The 23,861-nt window shown below is 41.5% G+C and overlaps 1 protein-coding gene across 3 annotated transcripts in view; it reads left to right on the top strand.

Annotated features, from left to right (window-relative positions):
• IFT80 (intraflagellar transport 80) overlaps positions 1-23,861 on the top strand; it is a 133,472-nt gene that overhangs the window by 64,072 nt on the left and 45,539 nt on the right. For all 3 annotated transcript variants that reach the window (XM_043998068.1, XM_043998069.1, XM_043998070.1), the window contains 5 exons: positions 4,412-4,521; positions 9,480-9,569; positions 10,575-10,712; positions 20,939-21,118; positions 23,553-23,671. In XM_043998068.1, the coding sequence (XP_043854003.1) occupies positions 4,412-4,521; positions 9,480-9,569; positions 10,575-10,712; positions 20,939-21,118; positions 23,553-23,671 (637 nt within the window). The remainder of the gene's footprint in view (positions 1-4,411; positions 4,522-9,479; positions 9,570-10,574; positions 10,713-20,938; positions 21,119-23,552; positions 23,672-23,861) is intronic.

The raw sequence follows: 23,861 nt of genomic DNA, 5'->3' as shown, positions 1-23,861 counted from the left end.
TTGTTTTGTTTTGTTTTGTTTTCCTAAACTCTCTCTGATTTTGGGCATGAGGCACTAACTTTTTGATTTGGTGCTTCTTAAAGCATAAAGTCACGCTAATAGGTATAGTGGGAAAGGCCCTGGATGTGGCTTAGAAGGCCTGGATCCAGGACCCAATTGTGACATCTCATCCCTGAGGGAAGAGAGAGTCAGAGGCAAATGAGTCAGGCTCTTTTAGCTTCAGCATCCTTATTTGCACAAAGGTGGTAATGAGCCTGCATTCCACCTCACAGGTTCTCGTGAGGGAAGTGTGTAAATTTAAAGTGTTCTGTAAATGTGAGTTTTACTATTGTTATGTCACCTGCGCTTTCCTGAAAGGCCACTGGAAGGTGACTGATGGATATGGTGCAGCACAAGGCCTCCCGTCTCCCGAGAGGTTTGTGAGTTGGAAGTCCTCGTACTCAAAGGGAAGCCTTTCCTGGCAGTTGTGCTAACGAAATCCCAGATTTTTTTCCTCTGCACACAATTTACTTTCGTGCCTCAGCAATGATGGGACTTTTTGCTCAGAACTTTTTTTTCCCCAAGATTGATAACAATGAAATTAATCCTCAGAATGTCATGAAAGAGAAAAGCGACATTAATTGCTAGAAATTTAACTAGGTAAATGGTGACATGTCTGTCCAAGCTAAATTAAAAGTAAATGAAAGTCTCTCACTCCTCTTCCCACACTCGGGCCAGACCTTTCATCACACCTGAAGGGCGGCATTCATTTTGTGGCTCACTCAGTGGGGGATGCATTTGCTGAACCCTTTTTTTGTGCAGGTGCACATATAGGCTGGCGGAGGAATGCTTGATGAGGCTCAGCCATTGATGTTCAAAAATTCCCTTTTCATACACCATGATACAGTTGAATAGTTTTAATCTAATTTTATGTGCAAACACTGCATTTTATTTTATTTTATTTTATTATTATTTTTTTTTTAGTGAGGCAATTGGGATCAAGTGACTTGCCCAGGGTCACACAGCTAGCAAGTGTGAAGTGTCTGAGGCCGGATCTGAACTCAGGCACTCCTGACTCCAGGGCCGGTGTTCTATCCACTGCGCCATCCAGCTGCCCTAACACTGCATTTTAAATACCCACAATGCTGATTTGTATTATCTGGGAAGTCTGACGGAATGCAACTCTTTCTTCTTTTTCTTCTTTTCTCAGAAAGCCAGCTTAGCTCCTGACCCTTCCTTTCTGGAGATTCATGTGTAGATCAGAACAAGTCTGTCAGACAGAAAAGGAAGGTCTGCTGAAGTGAAGGATGGGACAGATATTGTCCCAGCTCCCAGTACGAAAGATCATAGGGAGATTGTGTAAGGTGATCTGCAGGGTCCTAGCCTACCTAGACTTGGAGGTGCTGTGTGGAATGAACAGAGCCCATCTCCCCAGGCTTCCTTAGGGGGACAGGGCCTGGTTTTGTATGGCCCTCGAATTAGAATTTAAAAAAATTAAAGTTTTATTGTATATAATGGGGCAGCTAGGTGGTGCAGTGGGTAGAGCGCCAGGCCTGGAGTCAGGAGGACTCCTCTTCCTGAGTTCAAATCTAGCCTCAGACACTTACCAGCTGTGTGACCCTGGGCAAGTCCCTTCACCCTGTTTGCCTCAGTTTCCTCCTCTGTAAAATGAGCTGGAGAAGGAGATGGCCAGCCGTGCCAGTGTCTTTGCTGAGAACACCCCAGATGGGGTCTGGAAGAGTTGGGCACAACCACAAAAGACCGAACAACACCAATCACACGTAAAAGCCGGTCTCTGTCCAGAGTATGTTTGTGATCCCCTTCCTTCTTTTTTTTCCTTTCCATTAATCCCTTACTCCATCCACTCTACCCTTCTCTTCTTGACTTGGTCCCATCTACACCGCAGCCATTGCCTACCTTCTCCCATAGTCTACTTTCAATCTGAGACGACTGTCGAAATCATTTGCTTCAAGAGTGGCGATTCTTGTTCTGCTCTTTGCAGAGTCAGGGCCTTCCCAGACGGATAAGCCAGAGAATTCTCAGTGTCTTCAGCCAGAAAAATATATTCAATCAGGCAAATCAGTTGGTTGTCTTTGAACCAGTCAGCCAGTCATCTTAGTGATGGATGCACAGAGTTAGTATTTTACGTAGATGTATAAACCAACTTTTATAAATGCCTACTTTGGAATCCTTTTAAAAATGTCTTCCAATGTTTACTTCCAGAGAGCAGCTGTATTCTGTTTGAGAGGAATTACTTTAATTGTATGTAGTAGTGTTCTACATCTCATCTACCATAGTTGTCATGGAAGGGGGCTGTCTGGTTAATTGAATGACTAAATAGCAGGTCAACAAAAACCTTTATTCAGTATCCTCTTAGATTGGCTGAAAAGACACCTGGATTATAAAAAAGACCAAAAAAGTGGCTTTTTTAAGCTTAAAAGCCTTTTTCTTAGTTCAATTCTGTTCCTCATTTGTTTAGGTGTCAGCTAAACCCTCCATGTAATTAACCCCTGCTAAACATTTCAGTCTTGTAATTTGGCCAGAAAGCCCCAAACCTTTATAATTTCACTTAAGTAAATTTTTTTGGGGGGGGGGTTGGGCAATGAGGGTTAAGTGACTTGCCCAGGGTCACACAACTAGTAAGTGTCAAGTGTCTGAGGCTGGATTTGAACTCAGGTCCTCCTGAATCCAGGGCCAGTGCTCTATCCACTGAGCCACCTAGCTGCCCCCTCACTTAATTAAGTAAAATTAAAGACATTTTAGAAGTATTGGTATATGAAAGAAAATTGTCTTTTCCTACTCTCATATTTATACTCAGCAATCATTAAGGAGTTCTGGATAATTTCCAAAGACCCAGTTTTACAAATATAACAGATTTAAGGTTTTATATATGTTCTATCTAGTACTTGAAAGTAACCTCTCAGTGCACAGGTTGCAAAGGTAGACTTTGGAGAAAAACTAGGTAACTTGATACTGTTCATCCTTCCAGCAAACCATGTGTGTGTGTATGTGTGTATATATGTGTGTGTGTGTGTGTATATATATATATATATATGTATATATATATATATATATATATATATATGTATATATGTCTATATAATCACCTGAGTCTCTTAGTTTATTTTATTAGCTCTATATACATCTCAGCTCCAACCAAAATACACTTGTTAATCAAGAAAGTAATAGGGTGACAAATTGAGTCAAGTAGCCTTTATTAAGTGTCTGCTCTGTGCCAGTCACTGTTCTATGTGCTGGGGATACCGGGAACGGCCAGCACGCAGCCCTACCCCCAGAGAGCAAGCTCACATCCTCATCTGGGGCAGGGGAGTTCCCTGTGAAGGATGTACGCTGTAAAGATGGGAGGATCATCCCAGAGGGAAGGCGCTGACAGACATCAAAGGGGCAGAAGATGGGACCTGGGCTGAGATCTGAAGGAAGCGAGGAGGGGGAGAGAAAGCATCCTTGGCGAGGGCGACCTTGAGTGTGAAGTGAAGGTCACAGTTACCACTGAGGCCAGCGCCCTGGAGACAGAAGATGGGAAGGGCTGAAGGGGCTGGGAGGGGGAGGCTTTGTGAGGGCTTGCCTGCGCAGTGTGGTCACAGGGTCTCCAATGTGAATACGTGGAATAGTGACGGGATCTCGGTGTACAGAGCGTAGCATTTCAGAACTAAAAGGAAACTCACTGGTCATCTTTTAGTGTTAAAACACACAAAACAAGCTAAATCAGAAAAATCTCCTGTGCAGCTGGCTTGACTTACACAGCGGCGATACTTGCCAGTGAGACCTCCCCCTGACCTGACCCAGGCTCAGAGGGAGCCAGACTCTCTTCTCCTGTTCTTTTAAGCAGCTGCTAATGAATGAGGGGTGGGAGAGGGGATGGGGTGGCACTTGACTCATTAGAAGGAGGTCGGGGAGTAGCTTGGGAGAGGGCCTCCTGCCCTGTGCCACTGAAAGCAGCAGCCTGAGGGAGGCCAAAGTGCGTGGGGGGCTCAGGTCGACTTGCTCTTTTGCACAGAAGGACTTGGCCCGACAGTCCACACTTGCTGCTCTGTGTGGCAGGTTGCAGTGGGTGAACAGCCACTCCAGCAGCATTCTTTGGATTCTCATCAAATTGAGCATCATTTCATTTCAACAGAGTTTGATGAGGAATCTCATATAAATCTGCATGTCCTCTGAGACAATAGGACTCATTCAGATGCTAGTCATCTGTCAGATGCTCGGGGAAGATTGTTACTTGTTCATTCTAGCCATATTGATGTCACTTTGAAAGTGTCCATTGAAATGAAAGGAATACAGATCCACCATTGGTTGGGTGTATAACCAACCTCACCATAACCTTTTCGATTATGAGTAGTCTCATTTGGGGGGCATAACCAACCAACCAGCCAACCACCAATCTTCAACGATGTTATTTTCTTTCTTCCTCCAGGCACACCAGTCTACTCGGTGGCATGGGGCCCTGATTCAGAAAAGGTCCTGTATACAGCAGGGAAGCAGCTGATTATTAAACCTCTTCAGCCAAATGCTAAAATTTTACAGGTACTACTTAGATCATTGTAGAATTGCAGTAAGGACTTGACTGGACTGCAGGGCAAAAAGCAAGTGGTTGTTACTTTTGAGTTGTCTTGGGTGGTCCCTTTACACGCATGGGACAGATACTCTATTGCAAAAATTCAGGAGCCTTGATTGCATACTGGCTGGCTAACATTATGATGGTAAACTATAACTGAATTGTGTTTCAGTTCCCAAAGCTCTCATAGTTTGGCACAATGGGACTTTTTTTGTTTTGTGGGTTGGTTTTTTTTTTTTTTTTGGTGGGGCAATGAGGGTTAAGTGAGTTGCCCAGGGTCACACAGCTAGTAAGTATCAAATGTCTGAGGCCAAATTTAGCAAAATAGACGTATGTGAGAAAATTCTAACAGAGCTGGCCTAGCTGTCATCATCATCATTGTTGGTAGCTACTGATGATATTTGAGCCTCTGGCAGGTAGAAATCATAATGTGTTCACTATTTTCAGGTCTGGTGCTGTATCCTCTCATAGCGCCATATTGGCAGTATAGTGTCACATTAGATAACACATTGCTCAGTCAGCTCATCATCTAAGCATCTATGATATCCTAAGCACTGTGCTGGTCTCTGGAGATACAAAAACAGGGACTGAAACAGTGCCTGCTGGTAGTGAGCCTTTATACTTTGTAGTCAGAGATGCACGCTGCCCAGGTCGGAAGTAAGTCAATGCAAGTCTAAGCCAAGCAGGAAATATAAGGTATTTGGGAGGAGAAGTAGGGGGGATCAGGAAAGGCTTCTTGAAGAAGAGGCTGGTTGAGCTGCATCTCTTTGTAAATAGACATGCTTACGATGTAGTTTGAAGAAAATGTAAACCATATTTTATTAATCTGATTTTAATTTGAGAAAATTGTTTTGTAGCTCCATAACTCATTTATAATGAGAACCATTGTTTTTATTTTTCCATTTTCCCCTTATAAGTGATGCTGGGAAGTTTAGCTAGTGTGACAGTTTATTACATACGTCGCAGTTTTAAAAATGCGATAGCAAAACATTTGTATTGACAAAATTCTTTCCCAGCGTTTGCTCTGTAACAGAGGGACATGAACAAGGTTTTGAAAGAATTAGGAAACTCAGTTAGGTATGGACTGCACTGTGGTGGAAGCCTTTGCAGTTCCCGCAGTTTGCACACTCTTTGGGAGCTGTTTTCCCAGGATGGGGCAGAAAGTGTGCTTTGAAGTAGGGCCTGGTCAGTATTGTTTTCTTTCATGCCTGGCTCTATTCCAGGACGGTGTCTAGCTTAATGTTCAGTTAGATTTAGAAAATTCTTTCCTATTTAAAAGATCCTATGGAGGGAGCAGCTAGGTGATGCAGTGGATGAAGCACTGGCCCTGGATTCAGGAGGACCTGAGTTCAAATCTAGCCTCAGACACTTGACACTTACTAGCTGTGTGACCCTGGGCAAGTCACTTAACCCTTATTGCCCCGCAAAAAATAAAAATAAAAATAAATAAAAAAATAAAAGATCCTATGGAGAGCTAACCATTGCCTGGAAACCAACAGGTCGTTGATGTGACACGAGTTGGCTTCACCAAGGCATTGCAAGATGACAGTCTTTTTGAAGAAGCCCTTCTTCTTCAGCTTGCTGACGCTGCCCAAGCTTCTGTGGAGGGAGAGAGCATTTGATTGTGTGGGGTCCTCAGTGGCTCAGTGCAGCTTGGAGTTCCAATAGCTTGAGAAATATACACGCCACAAATTGCTACAAATTTGCAAAATGATCCTTTGAAAGTTTTAATGATTTAAAATTATTTTATACTTGTTTGGTTATAAATTTTGAATAGTACATTTTACATTTTAACAAGAAGGGCTTGTGCCTGTGCTACAGTTTTGTGGATCAGGAGAGGAAGGTCCTTTCCCAGACCCCTGTGATCACCCCTGATCAATTTCCATTAGACCTTTTCTTACGGGATCCCACCCAAACCGTCACCTGTGTGTCAAGCCTCATTCTTTGGATGCTCTTAAGGCCAGTTTACAAATGCGGTTCCTTCAGGCCCCAAGAAGATGCCAAGGAAAGTTTTTACAAAGTCCAAAAACCGGCCTTAGTGATATATAGTACGACAGTGGTTATGATGAAATTTAATAAGAGCCTTTTAAATGTGGTTTTTGTTAAGTTTATCACCTTTATACTTTAGAAGTTATTAAAGCTCAAAATCTCTCTAAGTCTTTTGGGACACTTGGGATATATGATGAATGAAAGGCAGTGATGGATGGAGAGCTGACTTTGGAGCAGGGAACACCTCAGGTGAAGTCCTGACTTTTGACCCAGGCTGGCCGGCAGCGTGATCCTGAGCTGGTCATTTAACCCTCAGTGTTCTAGGCAAGTCTCGCAAGCTAAATTGAAGAGAAAGGGTCCGCCTATATTGGTGGAGGGAGTTTCCTTATCTGAGAATTTCCTATATGATATTAATTACAGGTCTAGTTCTTATCCCCTGTGTCAGGGGCGCTTGCCTCTGTGTCCTAGACCCCTTTGGCATTCTGGTAAAACCTATAGACCCCTTCCTGGTATCACGTTTTTAAATAATTGAAGGAAATGCTAAATTTAAGTTAGAGATAAATTAAAAAATAGGTGTCATTTTTCTCTATGTTCATAGACCCCTTGAAATATGTATATAGGCTTTATATACATGTGTACACACGTGTATATGTATCAAATTCCCAGAAGGACCATGGAGGTGTGTGTGTGTGTGTATGTGTATGTGTATGTGCGTGTGTGTTTATCTGTCTGTATACAGACACACACAAACCTCTTTCTCCTTGTCTAGAATGATGCTCAGTGATACCTGCTAAGGTCGGCCAATGAGACAACCCCTTCCACAGGGGGTCCCTTCTGACTGCCTCGTGTCCTCTGGGTGAAGCAATGAGGGGCACAAATACACTCTTCCAGCCTCATCCCATGTGTGTGTGAAGCCCTTCCAAGGGTTTCTCGCCCCTTATTCCCCAGTTGTGCAAACGATGGCTTTGCCCGTCTTTTGTTTCCTTCTCTTTGAATGGGAAGTCTGGTCTCCACCTCTGCTCATGAGATCGGCAACTTAGCTGAAGGTCGTCAAAAGTGCTGTACGTTCTGTTGCTTCCAGAGGCACCACCTCAGCTCCGTCTGCTCTTTGATAGAGATGGCCTCCTTTTAAAGGAGACAGGAAGGAAACTTTGCCTCTTTCCCGGCTCTATTTCCAGATGATGCATTTTTAAAAATCAGTGCTCTCAGTTATTTGCAAGGCATTCTGACTGTGTGAGACTTTCCACCTTAGATGCTGACTTTAGGCCTTACTCCTCCTATAAAAGGATAGCCTCTGTGTATGGTACTGTACGTAGGTGGTCTTTGGTTAACGTGTGGTAGTCTGGGAGGGGGTGAAGATTCAGAACCTTTATTAAGTTGTGGAGTAGAGTCAAGGTCGTGACATTAGGGAGTGAGGAGCTGAGCTGCTGAAGGTGTGAACACTGAGGAGGGTGTAGTGAGCAGGAAGGTTTCCCCATTCGCTTCTGAGCTCCCTACCCACAAGTGGTGTTTTTTATTTATCTTTGTATCTCCCTCAGCACCCAAAGTGTGCTTAAACAGTGTTGAATGGATGAAAGAGCAGGAGGAAGAGGCTGAACAAGACCAGCGACAGGGATGAACTGAGAAAGGAGAGATGAAAGGACCACATGAAGCTGTCCTTTTGGGGAGGTCTCCCCTAACTTCCTCTTCAGATCATTTCTGAGGGCCTCACTCTTAGCAAAAAGGCACTTTTCGGGGCAGCTAGGTGGCACAGTGGATAGAGCACCAGCCCTGGAGTCAGGAGTACCTGAGTTCAAATCCGGCCTCAGACACTTAACACTTACTAGCTGTGTGACCCTGGGCAAGTCACTTAGCCCCAATTGCCTTACCAAAAAAAAGGGGGGGCACTTTTCATAGATTGAACCCCAGTAACAAACACACACACAAATCTTGAAAGACAGCAGCTATTTATTGATCACATAATACTGAAATGCATGTGGATTATTTGGAGAAAATACATGCCAGTGTGTGGCCTGTGCAGTTGAGATAGCTCCTTTTTAGGACTTCAGTGTAAAAAAAAATGGCCATATGAACATTCTTGCAAGAAGAATGGTGATTTATTTATTATGGATGCCTGATCCAGAGGCCTGACGGCTCTGAGACCCTAGGCATGAGGATAGAAAAGTCAGCAAAGAAGGAAAAAGAAATAGTTGACAGGATTATGCTCAGAAATAGGAAAAGAGAAAAGAAACGAATCAAATGGAGAGATAAGGGGAGAGTCACCACAGGAAAAATGCTTGGTCTGGGGACTGGTATCCACTGTTGGCCTAGGCCCAAGGGTTGCTGACTGTTTTCCTACTTAAACCACTGGTAAAAGAGGGGTGTGTTCAGCCCATTGGCAACCATCCTTTGAGCTGGCTAGAAGTTCTCTGTAGGAGAGCCTAATTATTCACCTCTTCTCCCCCTTGGCTCTCGCCTTATTCCAGTACTACCAGCAGACAGATACCATAGCAGTACTGTTAGCTGCAGCCTTTTCCTGGAAGTGTGAACATTGCCAGTCCAGCCAGACCTGTGGTCACTGGCTTCATTTTGGAGACTATACTCCTTAAGTGAGTTTGGCTCAAAAGTTCCTTGCCTTGTCATCCATAGAGAGCAGCCCCTTTGATCTAGTCATTCATCCTGCCTAGTGCCCCGCCCCCATATTTAGCCTCGTCTGGAAAAGACTAAAGCCCTTTATGCGGTTTGATCCAGGGGCCATTTATGATGGTGACTGCCTTTTAATAAATGTGGACTGTGATGAGCACGGATGGAAGACAGTGAGCTGAGGGGGCGGGGTGGGGATACTGCTCTTTCCCCCCTTTTTCTTTTAGCAAAATGACTGATCTACTGCAAAATATCCCTCATTTTGGAAACTATCCACCATTTTCTTAAAGTTAGAAATCTCTTATTTTTTTCACAGTGGAAAGCTCATGATGGAATTATTTTAAAAGTGGACTGGAACTCAGTTAATGACCTTATCCTGTCTGCTGGTGAAGACTGTAAATATAAGGTATGTAACAACTTTATCATAGTATTGGAAGCATGTAATATATCAAAATATTTGGCACATAAAACATACTTAGAGTTCCTAACTTTAACTGTACCACAGAACTTTGATAATTGAGTGAAATTCTATTTCATGCTGTAATAAGTATCACTTTAGTAGCACCTTTCAGAATACCTAATTCACATTCACAATCTTATTGACGTAAAAAACTGGCCTAATAAAGTGGCAGTGTAATTACTGCTTCCATTTTTAGTTACTGTTTAAATCAGTACATTTGTGTTATTAAAGTCAAACCCACTGAGACAGCGAACATAAGGAAACCTCTAGCTTTTGACAAGAATAAACTTGTGGGGGAGAAGACTGACTAGGTGTATAATTAGAGTAAAAGTAATCAAAATAAAACAACATTGACAGAGTTCTTATTAAGTAAGAGAAATGCAAAATTTAAGCCACAAACTAAAGATTAAAGAAAAAGAGATTATAACCAAATTTAATGAGGCTTTTTCTTTCATTCTTAATAGCAGTTAAATTTATATTAAACATTTCCAATTCATACTTTTCCAACATTTTTAGTAAGATTATTATGTTTTGCTGTCATGAAATATTACTATATTTTTAGTATTTGCACTTTTAAAAACATTCCACAGAATGTGATTGGCTCTAACTATCTATATCTTATATGTGCTCTAAAATCTATTGATAAATATGGGTTTTATAAAAAGATAACATTGTTTCTAAAGCTTACCTTGAGATTATAGCTTATATAGCTTTTCAAAGCTTAACTTGATGCTATAGAAGAGGAATAATACTTACATTTGTAGTGGATGGGGGAGTTAATATGAAAAAAAAAAACCCTGCCTTTGTTATTTTTTTTTTCTTTTTTGTGGGGCAATGAGGGTTAAGTGACTTGCCCAGGGTCACACAGCTGGAAGTGTCAAGTGTCTGAGGCCGGATTTAAACTCAGGTCCTCCTGAATCCAGGGCTGCTGGTTACTTGTTTCTTTTACAGGTATGGGATAGTTATGGTCGTCTGCTCTACAGCTCACAGCCTCACGAGCATCCTATTACCTCTGTTGCCTGGGCTCCGGATGGAGAATTATTTGCTGTGGGATCCTTTCATACTTTACGCTTGTGTGATAAAACAGGGGTAAGTTACACTTCTGACAAACTACAGACATACTGTCATATCCATTTCTTGATGTTGCATAAAATATACAGGGGCTAAAACCATTTTTAGTGCATGTATCTGGTTGGATTTCTTAATTAATGCTTTATTTAATTGTAGACTTCATGGGACCACGTGAGTTCTTTTAAGTTTTAAGAATGGTGAACATTCTTTAGTATCTGCCTTTCCAGAAAGATTTTACTTTGAACATGTTTAATTGTGAAGGACATTCTTACAGGCCATTTTTTCAAAGGAACTCTGAATCAAAATTCATGACTAGATCAATGTGTAAAGTCCTTTTATTCCTTTAAAAAAGTGTAATCCTATTTTTAGGGCAGTTCCCTTCACCATAAAGACTTTTTTATTCTTTCATCTTGTTTTTATTTATGCCTAATGCTTTTATTTTATATTTATTTCTGAATACCCTACCAGTGAGCCCCACTTTGTGTCAAGAGTTTAAGAAAAAAGCAGTTCAGCAAGAATAACTAGCATTATCTGTGTCTGACAATGTATGCAATACTCTGTACTCCTAGTCCCCCACCTCTGCACTGAGGTTATTTTCTTAACTCTTGTTCAAGGCTTGGCTTAATTATAATACAGCATTTGGTGGTGGTTCTTTCCATTTTTTGGTTTTGTTTGTTTTTTGTTTTTTGGGTTTTTTTTGCAGGGCAATGGGGGTTAAGTGACTTGCCCAGGGTCACACAGCTAGTAAGTGTCAAGTGTCTGAGGCCAGATTTGGACTCAGGTACTCCTGAATCCAGGACTGGTGCTTTATCCACTGCGCCACCTAGCCGCCCCCGGTTCTTTCCATTTTAAAAAACTGTATATTTTGTACACGCATCTTTCATTTTGCATCAGTTCAAATGGCTTCTTGCAGGAATGGAAGATACTGCAGTAAATTAATAACAGGGCTTGTCTAAAACTAAAGGCCTTTTCATATTGAAGTAAAATAAAGGCCCTTCCCTGGGACCGTGCTGCTTTCCTGTGGCCTGGAGGGACCACACCTGAAGGCCCTGGGTCTCTTAGAGGCCCAATGACTCTGGGAGGAGGGAAAGGGAAAGGCTAACGACTAGGTCAAGATGTCCCTCTTGTGATGCCGTCAGTCCTTTCCGAGAGTGAAGGACAAGCCAGCACCGGGATGGTGAGGAACCTCAAGAGGATCCTTTGATCCCCAGGGTCTCCTTTGGTGTCCACAAACATCATGGACATGACTAATGGAACCGTGCTGAAGTTACTGTAGGTCACCAGCAGATGGCACCGTCCAACTCGGGAAGGTCCTTCAGTTTCAGGCTCTAGGTGGGTAACCTACGCTTTTTTAAAAACCACCTCCCAGGGTGGTTGTGAGCATCAAATGAGAAAATAAGTGTAAAGCGCAGTGCCTGCCATGTACTAAGCACTAGCTAAATGTTAGCCGTTATTACTGGTGCTGTTATCTAACCAGTTTTTACCAATTCTAGTTTTGTTTAGGCCTGAGGAATACTTGTGTAAATAGATCTTACTGAACTTCTTATGTAGCCACAGAAGTTTGACATTATACCTGCCTTACCATGCCCTGATATGTGTGTGTGTGTGTGTGTGTATGCATATAAAATACTTATAATGGTTAAAGGAAATTATAATAATTTATTAGATTAGCCTCTAAAGATATTTCTTTTTATGCAGTTTTTTTTTTTTACCCTTAAATGTTCAACATAAACATTTCCAAAAGCATTAGCCGCCCTAGGACTTGGAGAAGAGAGGAGGCCAGATCATTCATAATAAGTCACTTAGCATCAGAGGGATTTGAAGAAAACCAGGCTGACCTCAGTCAAGTCAGACATCTTTATTGTGTCCATTGTATATAAAGAGGCTGAATCAGCAAATTGTCTGTCTGGGAACCATTGGGAAGCTTTGTCTTCCCTTAGAGAATACATCAGTTGAAGAAGACATTTAATTCAATTAGATACTGTGTTTTGTAAATTAATACTAATAAGGGGTTTGTGGATATATGATGTTAGAAAAACGTTTGGCTCACTTGGTTTTTATTTTTTAAAGTGTAAAATTTTGCCCATCAAAAATGGACTGCTCAGTTTGGGTAGTAGGATGAAATTTTGAAAATGTTAGGGTTATATAACATCTGGGGAACAAAAGTATTAAATGATACATAAAGGAAATTTAACTTGTAATGCACTTAAATTATAAAATATAGCTTAATTTCCTGTTCTCAGATTACGATGCATAAAAGTAATGAGAGAAAAAAAAGTTACATACTTAATTGAGTATTTGCTTTAAAATAGGAAGAGGGTTATTTTTCTTCTAATTAACTTTAAACTGTGTCCCTAGAGTTCAAATGTAACAGAGATTTTGAGCATATGATCTAATTACTGAGGAGGAACAAACCATGAACTGTATTTCTGAACTCCTTATGCTAGGTACAATAAACCATAGCTGATACTTTGGAAAGAATTGTACTAAAAAGCATAAAAAATCAGAAAGCTTTTAAATTAAATGAGTGTTTTTAAAAATTGTTCATTTGTTTAATCTTTTGTTTCTCAAACTGGGGGTTTGACCCCTCCCAAAGAGACTAATAGGGAGTCTTGGGTTCACCCAGCTTGTCTGTGCTGACTCTAAGGACCCTGTCAGTGGGGATGTGGAGAGTTCATACACAACGGGGTTGGAGTGGACGTCTCTGTCACATTTGGCACCAGTGACCAGCCTGCCCTTGCTCTCCATTGGCCCATGAGGTTGTTATTCTTCTCTCACCTCCATGCCTTGCCATTGCTTGTCTCTCATTGCCGGAAGGTTCTGTCTCCCTTCTTCCTTTTCTGTCACAACCTAACTCAAACCCCTCCTTCTGCAGGAGGTCTTTCCTGGTCTTCTCCCTTCACCTTCCATTTATACTTTCTCACTCAGGTACATGGTCATTTGCATGCTTTTCCCCCCAGTTTTGAAATGGGTTTGAGAGATGTTTAGAATGAGTAGGGAGACGGGGAGCTGGAAGACTGCAGACTTAAGACTTAAGTCAGCTTTACAGCTGGGGACTGCTTACAGCACATCTGTAGTTCCCTGGGCCGGGGCCTGGGAGTGCAGGGCACTGGGGTGGCCTCAGTGCAAGAGCCTGACGGTGGCCCTGTGGTGCTGGTGAGCGCCTTGGGGGCAGGGACTCTCGTTTGACTCAGTGTTTGTTAGCTCCGAGACTGACCAGATCTCTGGTTTCTTTGTCATCATTCCCTCTGCCTTGGTGATGCTGATGATGGGCATACGCAGCTTCCAGGCTTCCTTGGCCGCCCCCTTCAAGCCCTCTTCTACTTTTCTCTGTCCTCTTTTCTTTGGCATTCTCCACCTCATTCATTCCCATGATGCCAACTTTGGTGTCTTCAGACTGACATTTCAAACTGCCTGCCGGACATTTCCCTTTGGGTAAGCTCACTTTGTCCAAAATGGAATTTTTCTTCCACCTGAAAGAGAACTTGCTCTTTCCTGCCCCTCTCTTTCTGTTGGTGCAGCCACCCATCTTCTCATGTTCAAAACCCTGGTTACCTTCTATATTGAATAAGTTTCTTAATATGTACACTTTTACTTAGACTCTTAAAGTACTGATCATTTTATCGGTGTTTTTGTATTCTTTGCCAGCCGCAGTCACTAACTTTGTCCTCTCCCCAGTTTGGGCAAAGAGTTGGACGAACCTCTCCAAACATAGCTAGGCTGCTCCTGTTGATGGTCTGTAGTCAGCTCGTTCCCAGGCATATGGTTGTTGAACTCTGCCAGAGCCTGGCCTCTACTAACTTTCCCATTGAGGCGAACACTAAGGCAGCATTCCAGCAGAAGGGCGGGGCTGCTCAAGTATTAGCTGTTGGTCAGTGTGACCTGGGTGCATTTCTGATTCCCTCAGAGGTCCTGAGAGGTCCCTGTTAGAATCTCTGGTTTCCTTCAGAGATCAGCTCAGATGGGTCTCCTCTGTGTAGCCTTTCCAGATCCTTCCTCTACTAGTGCCTCCCCCCACCCAAATTATCTTGTATTTATTTTGTGTACAATTATATGTGCACATGTTGTTTCCTAGCTGGGATGTAAGTTCCTCAAAAGCAGACTTGTGTTTTTGTCTTTGTACCCCCAGCACCGAGCAGCACATATAGTAAGTACAATGTGGACTACCAGATGATAAGGACAAATTCAGTTAAAAAAGGACATTAGGACCATGGAAGTGACCACATCATTTTATGAAAGGTCACATGGTTAATAAATGACAGAGTTGCTATTAGAATCCAGGTCTTTGGAGGCTAATCCAGTGTTTGTTCTGCTTCCCACAGGGCCTCCCCACCCCCATCCCCAATAAAGGTCTAATTTTCAACACATGTAGGCATTTAGTACCATTAAGATCCATTTCTTCACAGATCCGTGATCCAAGGATTTTTAAAAGCGGTCTTCAAAGACTTGCACACTGTCACTGCCCTTTGAAGGCTGGGGGTATCACCAAATAAAAACAGCTCTGAGGTTTCATCTCACACCCAGCAAATTGACAAAGATGATTCATGATGAGAAGAGCCCGTGTTGGAAGGGTCATGAAAAGATGGCATGCTAGTATGCTGTTCCTAGAGCTGTGAATAGGGCAGATGGGAATTATGCAGGATCACGTGTCTGAAATGTTGACACCCAGATATCTCATGGTTGTGAGATTATAGATAGAAAGAAAAGTCACATGTGCATCAGAATAGTGATAGCAGCCATTTTTATGAAAGCAAAGAGCTGGGAAGAGTAGTTGTGCATAAATCAGGGCATGACTGAACACATTGTGGCATGGGAATAGAATGAAACATTATTGGGCCATAAGGAATGATAACTATGAAAAATTCAGATGAGTATAAAATGCTTATAAGAATTATATAAAGTTAAATAAGCAGAACCACAAGAACAATATACACAGTGACTACAGCAATAAAGGTAGAAAAAGAACAACAAACCAAACCTTAACATGAGGTAATTAAATGAGAAAGCATGGACTATGAGTATGGAATAGTGCATATACCATCAGATACATTGTTTTAATTGATTTTGCTAAACTGATGTTTCTTCAGTTTTTAAAACTTTTTTTTTGTAGGCTTGGCTTTCTGAGAAGGGAATAGATGCAATATAAAAACAAATATCATGGGGGCAGCTAGGTGGTGCAGTGGATAAAGCACCGGCCCTGGATTCAGGAGGACCTGAGTTCAAATCCAGCCTCAGATACTTGACATTTACTAGCTGTGTGACCCTGGGCAAGTCACTTAACCCTTGTTGCCCTGCCCCCCCCAAATATATCATGAAGGATTTTTAATAAGAGAAATCAAAACAACTTGCTGCCTATAAGGAACATATTTAGGCATCTACAATAGAGTGAAAAAGAGTGACTGGAACAGACTTTGTTATCTATCATTCATGTGACTCTAAAAAAGTAACAGTGGCAATTATGATTTTGGATATGGCAACAATAGTAATTGATTAATAGTAAGAAAGACAAATGGAAAAACTACATTTTATTTAAAGGCATCATTTAAAAACAATTTTCAACATTCATTTTTTACAAGTTTGAGTTCCAGAGTCTCATCCTCCCTCCCTTTCTTCCCCCTTTCATTGAGAAGGCAGGCAGTTTGATATCAATTATACATGTGGAGTTGTGCAAAACATGTTTCCAAATTGATCATTTTGTGAAAGAAAACAGAGACAAAAAATTTTTTAAAATGGAAAAAAGTGTGCTTTGATCTGCATTCAGATTCATCAGTTCTTTCTCTGGAGGTGGATAGCATTTTTCATCATAAGTTCTAAAGAGTTGTCTTGCTGACAATGAGTCATTCACAATTGATCATAGTACATTATTGCTGTTATTAAAAGTATTATTATTAACTATATATGCACCAAGTGGCATAATACCTTCAGCTTTTAAGGGAAAAACTAGCTGCATTTGCAAAGACACATTGATATAAGAGACTTTAACATTCTGTTTTTCAGAGCTGGATGAATCTAATAAAAAATAAGAAATACATAGATTCAGAAAATTGATGGAAATTTCTTATTTGAAAGATCTGTGGTGACTTCAGCATAGAAATTTAAAGATCATACATGTTTCTTAACATCATGTGGTACTTTTACTAGTGAATCATGTGGGAGAATAAAGCAGTCATATGTAAATGTAAAAATGCAGAAATAAGAAAGACATTCCATTATAGATGATAACATAATAAAAATACTAATCAATAACACAGTATTAACAAATAGAGATTAAGTAATATTTAAAATTAGTGGCCCAGCCGTCCCCAAAAAGAGAAAAAGACCTATTTGTACAAAAATATTTCTAGCAGCTCTTTTCGTGGAGGGTAAGAATTGGAAATCAAAGGAATGCCTCAACATTGGGGAATAGCTAAACAAGTTGTAGTATATAATGGCATTGATGAAACACAGACTGAAGCATGCTATTTTCCACTTTCTTTCATTTTTTTCTTTTATTCAAGTTTTCTTGTATAAAATGACTAATATGGTAACATTTTACATAATCATTCTTATATAACCCATATCTGATTGCTTACTGCCTCAGGGAGGGAAAAGGGGAGGGAAGGAAGGAGGGATAAATATTGGAACCCAAAACTGTAAGTAAAAATGTTTATTTCTTTGAAAAAATAAAAGTGAGTGGACCAAAAGAAAAACATAGAAATAACATAATTATGAAGCAAATGATAAGAATGAGATAACATACCCAAATTTATAGAATGTAGTTAATTGATACATCATACTAGGAATATAGGGACAGTTAAATATTATAAAAGTATTTATTAAAAAACAAAAAGTTCAATTTTATCAATGGTAATACTTTTTTATATTGGTATACTGGGTTATTGTTATACCACTCAGTATAAGTGGGATACTTTAATAGAACTGAACAAAATAATAGTGGTTCATTTGCAGGAACAAAAGACTCTAGAATCTCAAAGGAAATAATAGAGGAAAAAATAGAATTTGAGGGAGCAAAGAATTTCTTTACTTCAAAGTATATTATAAAGTAGTAACCATCCAAGCCTTCCGATACTATTTAGAAAATAGCCAAGGTGACCAGTGGAACAGACTAGAGGAGCAGGCAAACACAGCAGTTTTTGACTGGATTGACAGGTGCCTAATGGCAAAATTGCCTTGAATGATAGATAGGGCCATAGATTCAGATTTGTAAGAGCCTTTAGAAATTGTTTAGTTCAGGGGCAGCTAGATGGTGCAGTGGATAGAGCACCAGCCCTGGAGTCAGGAGGACCTGAGTTCAAATCCGGGCTCAGACACTTGACACTTACTAGCTGTGTGACCCTGGGCAAGTCACTTAATTCCAATTACCTAACCAAAAAAAAAAAAAAAAAAGAAATTGTTTAGTTCAAACCCCTAATTTTGCAAAGGAACGTGAGAGAGGAGTAACTCAGTCCCAAACCTGGGGATTCACGAGCAAGCAGGGGGTTGGTCCTCTGTCTCCAGGCCCTCCCTGGTGGTTTGGGGGTGGAGGAAGTGATCCCTAAATCAGTTATATCAATATGCTTATTGATAAAATGGGCAATGTCATGATCCGATGGAGAGAAAGCTGGTTGTAGAGTGAGGAAAACCTGGGATCAAACCTTGCCTCTGCCTTGTTTGTCTGGACAGCCCTGAGTCGGTTCTTGCATCTCTCAGGCCTGGTCCCCTCTAGGATGGTAGAAATGGCAAAATAGTCTATGGTGTTAGACCAAGAGTCCTCTGTGGTCATTCCTTACACCAGCAATATCACAGGGGCTGACAAATACAGCTGCAAACAGCAAACACACCTGCAGGAGTGAAGTTAACTCTAGAAGAATGGGGCTATTTGTGTGAGTCACTGATGTTCAGCAAGGGATGGAGAGAAGAGGTGTAGATCAGGGATTTTTAGCTCTGTGTCATGAGCCCTTTTGGCAGCCTGGTGAAGCCGGGAGACCCCTTAGAATAATGTGGTTTAATGTCTAAGATAAAACGTTACATAGCATACACTTCTGTTGAGAGACTGTTTTCAAAATATATTTAAAAAAACACGCAGGCTCGGGGCAGCTAGGTGGTGCAGTGGATAGAGTACCGGCCCTGGAGTCAGGAGTACCTGAGTTCAAATCTGACCTCAGACACTTGACACTTACTAGCTGTGTGACCCTGAGCAAGTCACTTAACCCCAATTGCTTCACTAAAAAAAACAAAAACAAGCAGGCTCATGGATCTTAGGTTAGGAACTGGCAGAGGAGTAAGCTATCATAGAGCAATCCTGCTGTGGAGGAGGGCAGGAAGAGGGATGAGAATGTATGAATGATGGTCAGAAAGTCTGTGAAGGTCATCCAGTTCCTACAGAACTCAGGGTCAGTGCTGTACCTGCCCAGTCAGGATGAGTATTTGTCTGTGAAGGCTGGGGTTGATATCGGATGGTGGGTGTTATCTGAGCAAGGATGTGTGTGTGTGAAGGTGTTTACCAGGATGTCCTGTGCAGAGGCCAGGTGGCATAGGAATTACTTAGAGATGAAGCCTCCCGCAGATGCTGCTGTTTGTGCATCCAGCCGAGGCCCCCAGCAGCACTTCTGTCGGGAGAAACCCTATGGTTCAAAAGCATTAGGCTTAATTACGTACAGAAGGACCAAAAAAAATGCCCAGACTGAGCAGCTAGGTGGCACAGTGGATATAGCACTGGTCCTGGATTCAGGAGGACCTGAGTTCAAATTCGGCCTCAGACACTTACTAGCTGTGTGACCCTGGTCAAGTCACTTAACCCTTAGTGCCTCACCAAAAAAAATGCCCAGACTCTGCTCTGCTCTTGGATGGCCATGCCACAGAACCGGTCCCTCAGGGCACAGCCAGGGAGAGTGGAATGGTCGCAGAGCCAGACCTGGTTGTGAATCTTTGGCGGATCTCGGCTGAGTCAGGATCCCTCAGGTTCCTCATTGGAAAAAGAGAGGATTGGACTCAGTGACCTCCCAGTTTCTATTCGGCTCTAAATCTTTGAGCTGCTGCCCATGGACAGTGAACAGCACCCAGCATTGAACAGAAGATAGGAGCTGATTTCACGTTTGGCTGAATAGGGTGCTTTCTAATGCTCTGTGCTTCTCTCTGGAGTAAGACCAGTATTTTCAACAGTGATATTGTTCAAGTGTTGTTTTATGTCATCTGTGCTCTGCACTCTGCTAAGTACTAGGGATATCAAGGCCCAAGGCAGCCTTGGCATTGTCCTCACGGCTCTGGCCTTCCAGAAGACTTGCCTGATTCTGCTGATTGACTGGCTTTTCCTAGCCCTCTCTCAAAAGGCTGAACTCTTGGCATTTATTTTTTTTTAATTTTTAAAAATTTTATCTATTCATTTTTTTCTTTGCATTTATTGTGTAAATGTTGTGTATTTGTCTGGGAACTTGCTGTATCCTTCTTCTTCTTCTTCCTCCTTCTCCTCCTCCTCCTTCTCCTCCTCCAATGAGGGTTAAGTGACTTGCCCAGGGTCACACAGCTAGTAAGTGTCAAGTGTCTGAGGCCAGATTTGAACTCAGGTTCTCCTGAATCCAGGGCCAGTACTCTATCCACTGAGCTGCCTAGCTGCCCCCACTATGGTAGATTCTTAATGGTTTTTTGTTTGTTGAAATCAGTTCAATTATGTGTCTCTTGGTCTTCCCTTTTCTATTTCAGATACCGTTAGTGTGAACTGGCCGAGTTGGGTCTTATTTTTTTGTTGTTGTTTGGTTTTTTTTGTTTTTTGTTTTTGTGGGGCAATGGGGGTTAAGTGACTTGCCCAGGGTCACACAGCTAGTACGTGTCAAGTGTCTGAGGCTGGATTTGAACTCAGGTCCTCCTGAATCCAGGGCCAGTGCTTTATCCACTGCGCCACCTAGCTGCCCCCTGAGTCTTATTTTAATTAAAGTACTAAAGTAAGGATGAAAACAACTTAGAGAAGCACAGTATTTTAAAATTAATATCAATGGGTTTTTTTTAACTGTAGAAACTTTGTATTTCTCTGGACAATATTACAATTTGTAATTAAAAGTATTTTCCTTTTTTTTCTTGTTCTTGAGCACTTGTACTGTTTCTATATTTTTTCATTTTAGTACTTTACAAACATGACATGATGACATCTTTTTCTTTAACAAAATGATGCCCAAGGGAAGATATTTTCATCACTTGGATTATTTTCCTGACAGACTTGCCACATGGCAGGTCCCTAACTAATAGTGTTTCTTTGGCTTTCTGCTCCTTAGTGGTCATACGCTTTGGAGAAACCAAATACCGGCAGCATATTCAATATTGCTTGGTCCATCGATGGCACTCAGATTGCTGGCGCGTGTGGAAATGGACAGGTCGTTTTTGCCCATGTGGTGGAGCAGCGTTGGGAGTGGAAGAACGTTGAAGTGACCTTAACCAAGAGAAGGACCATGCAAGTATGCGCTTGTGATTGCTTGGAGGGCTTGGCTTTTGGGTTATTGAACTGTTCCATGATGTGGGTCTTAAGACATCAGCACTTGGGCCCGAGCAGTGACCAGTGAAGATTCTGAAGGACACATGGTACAGAATCCTCAAGGCGTTATCAGACATAAGGGAGGGGTCGAGCTCTTCTCTGCAGGATTGGGGTTGGGGTGTGCATTCCCTGGGGGGTGGGGGGACACATTGGTGTTCATAGAAATGTCTGCAAAACATTTGTTTAAGAAAAGATGACTGGCGCAGTTCACAAAACAGACTGGCTTCAGAAAACCTGTAAATGACATTTTACGCAAGCAGTTACATTTTCATGTACTTCACTTGTACACTGAAAATACAATGGTTTTTCCAAAGATCTACTTTATACACAATTGATATACTTGCTTACTATGTTCACATGCACCAGTCCTTGCATTTTCACAATAAGTGTAATTCACTTACTAGTAAATTATCCCTATGAACAGATGACGGCTCTGCTCTCCCTCCTGTGCTGCCCCTAGCCTGTGCCCTGTCCTCTACTCCTCTGGCCCTCCATGGTGCTCTTTCACTGTGGGGCTCTTGCTCTGTTGCTGAGGCACGACGGGCATTCTCTGCCCCTCAAAGGGCATTTGATTTCCCTCCCTCTCCATTCAGAACTCGCATTCCCTCAGTATAGCTGTTTCAGCTCTATATAAGAAGAAAATATACAAATTAATTAAAACCAGGCTATCAATGACTGATGGCTTTTTGAACTTTCTAAACAAACTTTTGGTTTTATGAAAGGATGCATCTTAATGAAAGTCTCTAACTGGTGGGATTTCAGACATTCTACTAAAATGAAGAGAAAAGGTTGGGGCAACATAAAGTCAGAGATATTTGGCCAAGAAAACCATTTGGAGATGTATTTGTCTAACCTTGTAGCAGCCCCCCAAATCCAGGTTTCCTAAGCTTCTTCCCTCCCCCCTAGATTCTCTAAAAGTTCTAAAGTGCAATGCAGCTGATTCTGCGTTGGGGAACAGAGAAGGCCTGACGGACAGGAACTCAGCCTTTTGTAGATTAGAACTAGCTACATTTCCTCGTGAACTCCATTGCTGGGAGAATGGCTTCATGAGCAGAGGTTATTGTTATCTTTCTTTTGTAATCACATTTTTTTCTCCAGTTAAAACATACGACAATCTATTCCAACTGTAAAGAATTTTATTGTAGTTAAAAGGATAGTGCTCTGCAAATAGTAGGTTGCTCTAAAAGTGTTTGCTAAACCAAATTGAATTGCTGATTGATTAAAGTTAGTCATAAATAAATGCAAGTTGGTGCTTTTATAACTCATTTCCAACTGTAACCAATCATGACCCACCCAACCCTGGTTTTCATTTTAGTAAATATAACCAGCCCTGAATGTTTTTGGTCTGATGGAGCCTCTCTGCATCTCAGACTTTGAAGCTATCTCTGGCCAGGGTGAAAACTCTTAAAAGCCACTTTTAAGTCAGGGGTTTTCCGCCCATTTTGTTTCCTGCACCCTTCGGGCAGTCAGTCTGGTGAAACGTATGGACCTTTTCTCAGAGTAATATTCCTAAATGCATAAAATATCTAGGACGTCCAAGGGAAACAGGCATTCATGAAAATAATGCCGTCGTCTTTTTTTCACACCCAGATTCACAGACTGCCCATCATTAAGAGCTTTGGCTTTCGGAGAGCCTTGGTGGTCACAACTTTTGTCACTCCAGCACTCTCACAATCAAAGTCCCCAGTCCTCCTCAGTGCCTTGGTACTAGGAAGAAGCCTGTGTGGTTTCACCAAAGCCAGAAGCAAGATCGAGGCCTGTGGGCAGCATGAAGTCCAGTCAGTCACATTCTACTCTAAAAGGAGAAGGGTTTGTCCTTCTTCCACTGGGGATTTGGCTGCCATGTGGTCACTGATTAACTGGCTTCCCTCTCAAACCTTTTCATTTTTAAAGGGTCCATACAGTTTTTTCCAAGGAATACCATTTTAAACACACTGAAGCAGAATTCAGTGTGCTTTCTAAAAAGAGATATAACGGGGCTTCTCCAAAATATCAAACTTCCCAGGCCTTATGTGTCGTATTCCAAAGTGTCATCTTGGCTTTTTTCTCCAGGGGCATTATTTTGGGGATGCTTTTTTCCCTTGTGATCGTTGATGACTTCTAGCTCAGGCTTCTGCTACATGTCATTATGCCTGGGAAGTTTTCCAGTTTCCTGTATTCTTATTGTTTGTTTTTTATTGTTCCCTACTGAATTTCCTCATGTTCTTAGATGGCGATTTTCCCAAATTATTGTGGTCATTTAGAATTTTCCACTATCTTCCAATTTTGTTACAAACCCTTCCTAATCAAGTATTATTTGCACATTTGATGCACGGTGCGTGTTCTTTAATGAAATTTATTTTGTTTTACACATGTAGGTTCGGAATGTTCTTAATGATGCAGTGGATTTATTGGAATTCCGTGATAGGGTCATCAAAGCATCTTTGAACTACGGACACTTGGTTGTTTCAACATCTCTTCAGTGTTACGTGTTCTCGTGAGCATCTTGAATTTCCTAATAATCTAAAGCTTTATTTTGATATAGGAATTTGTACTAATAAGCTTTATCTTAAACATAGTTGAGTTGTAATTACATTTTTATACTTGTGACACTTTTGTCATTATTGTAATAATCTTAATAATTTCATAAATTGAAAAAAATGACTTCTCTTTTTCCTAGAGTCCAA

This window comes from Dromiciops gliroides, chromosome 3 (genome assembly GCF_019393635.1).
Source record: "Dromiciops gliroides isolate mDroGli1 chromosome 3, mDroGli1.pri, whole genome shotgun sequence".
NCBI classification, from domain to species: Eukaryota; Metazoa; Chordata; class Mammalia; order Microbiotheria; family Microbiotheriidae; genus Dromiciops; species Dromiciops gliroides.
The sequence above is the reverse complement of the archived record's forward strand: the minus strand, read 5'-3'. Positions and strand labels throughout refer to the sequence as shown.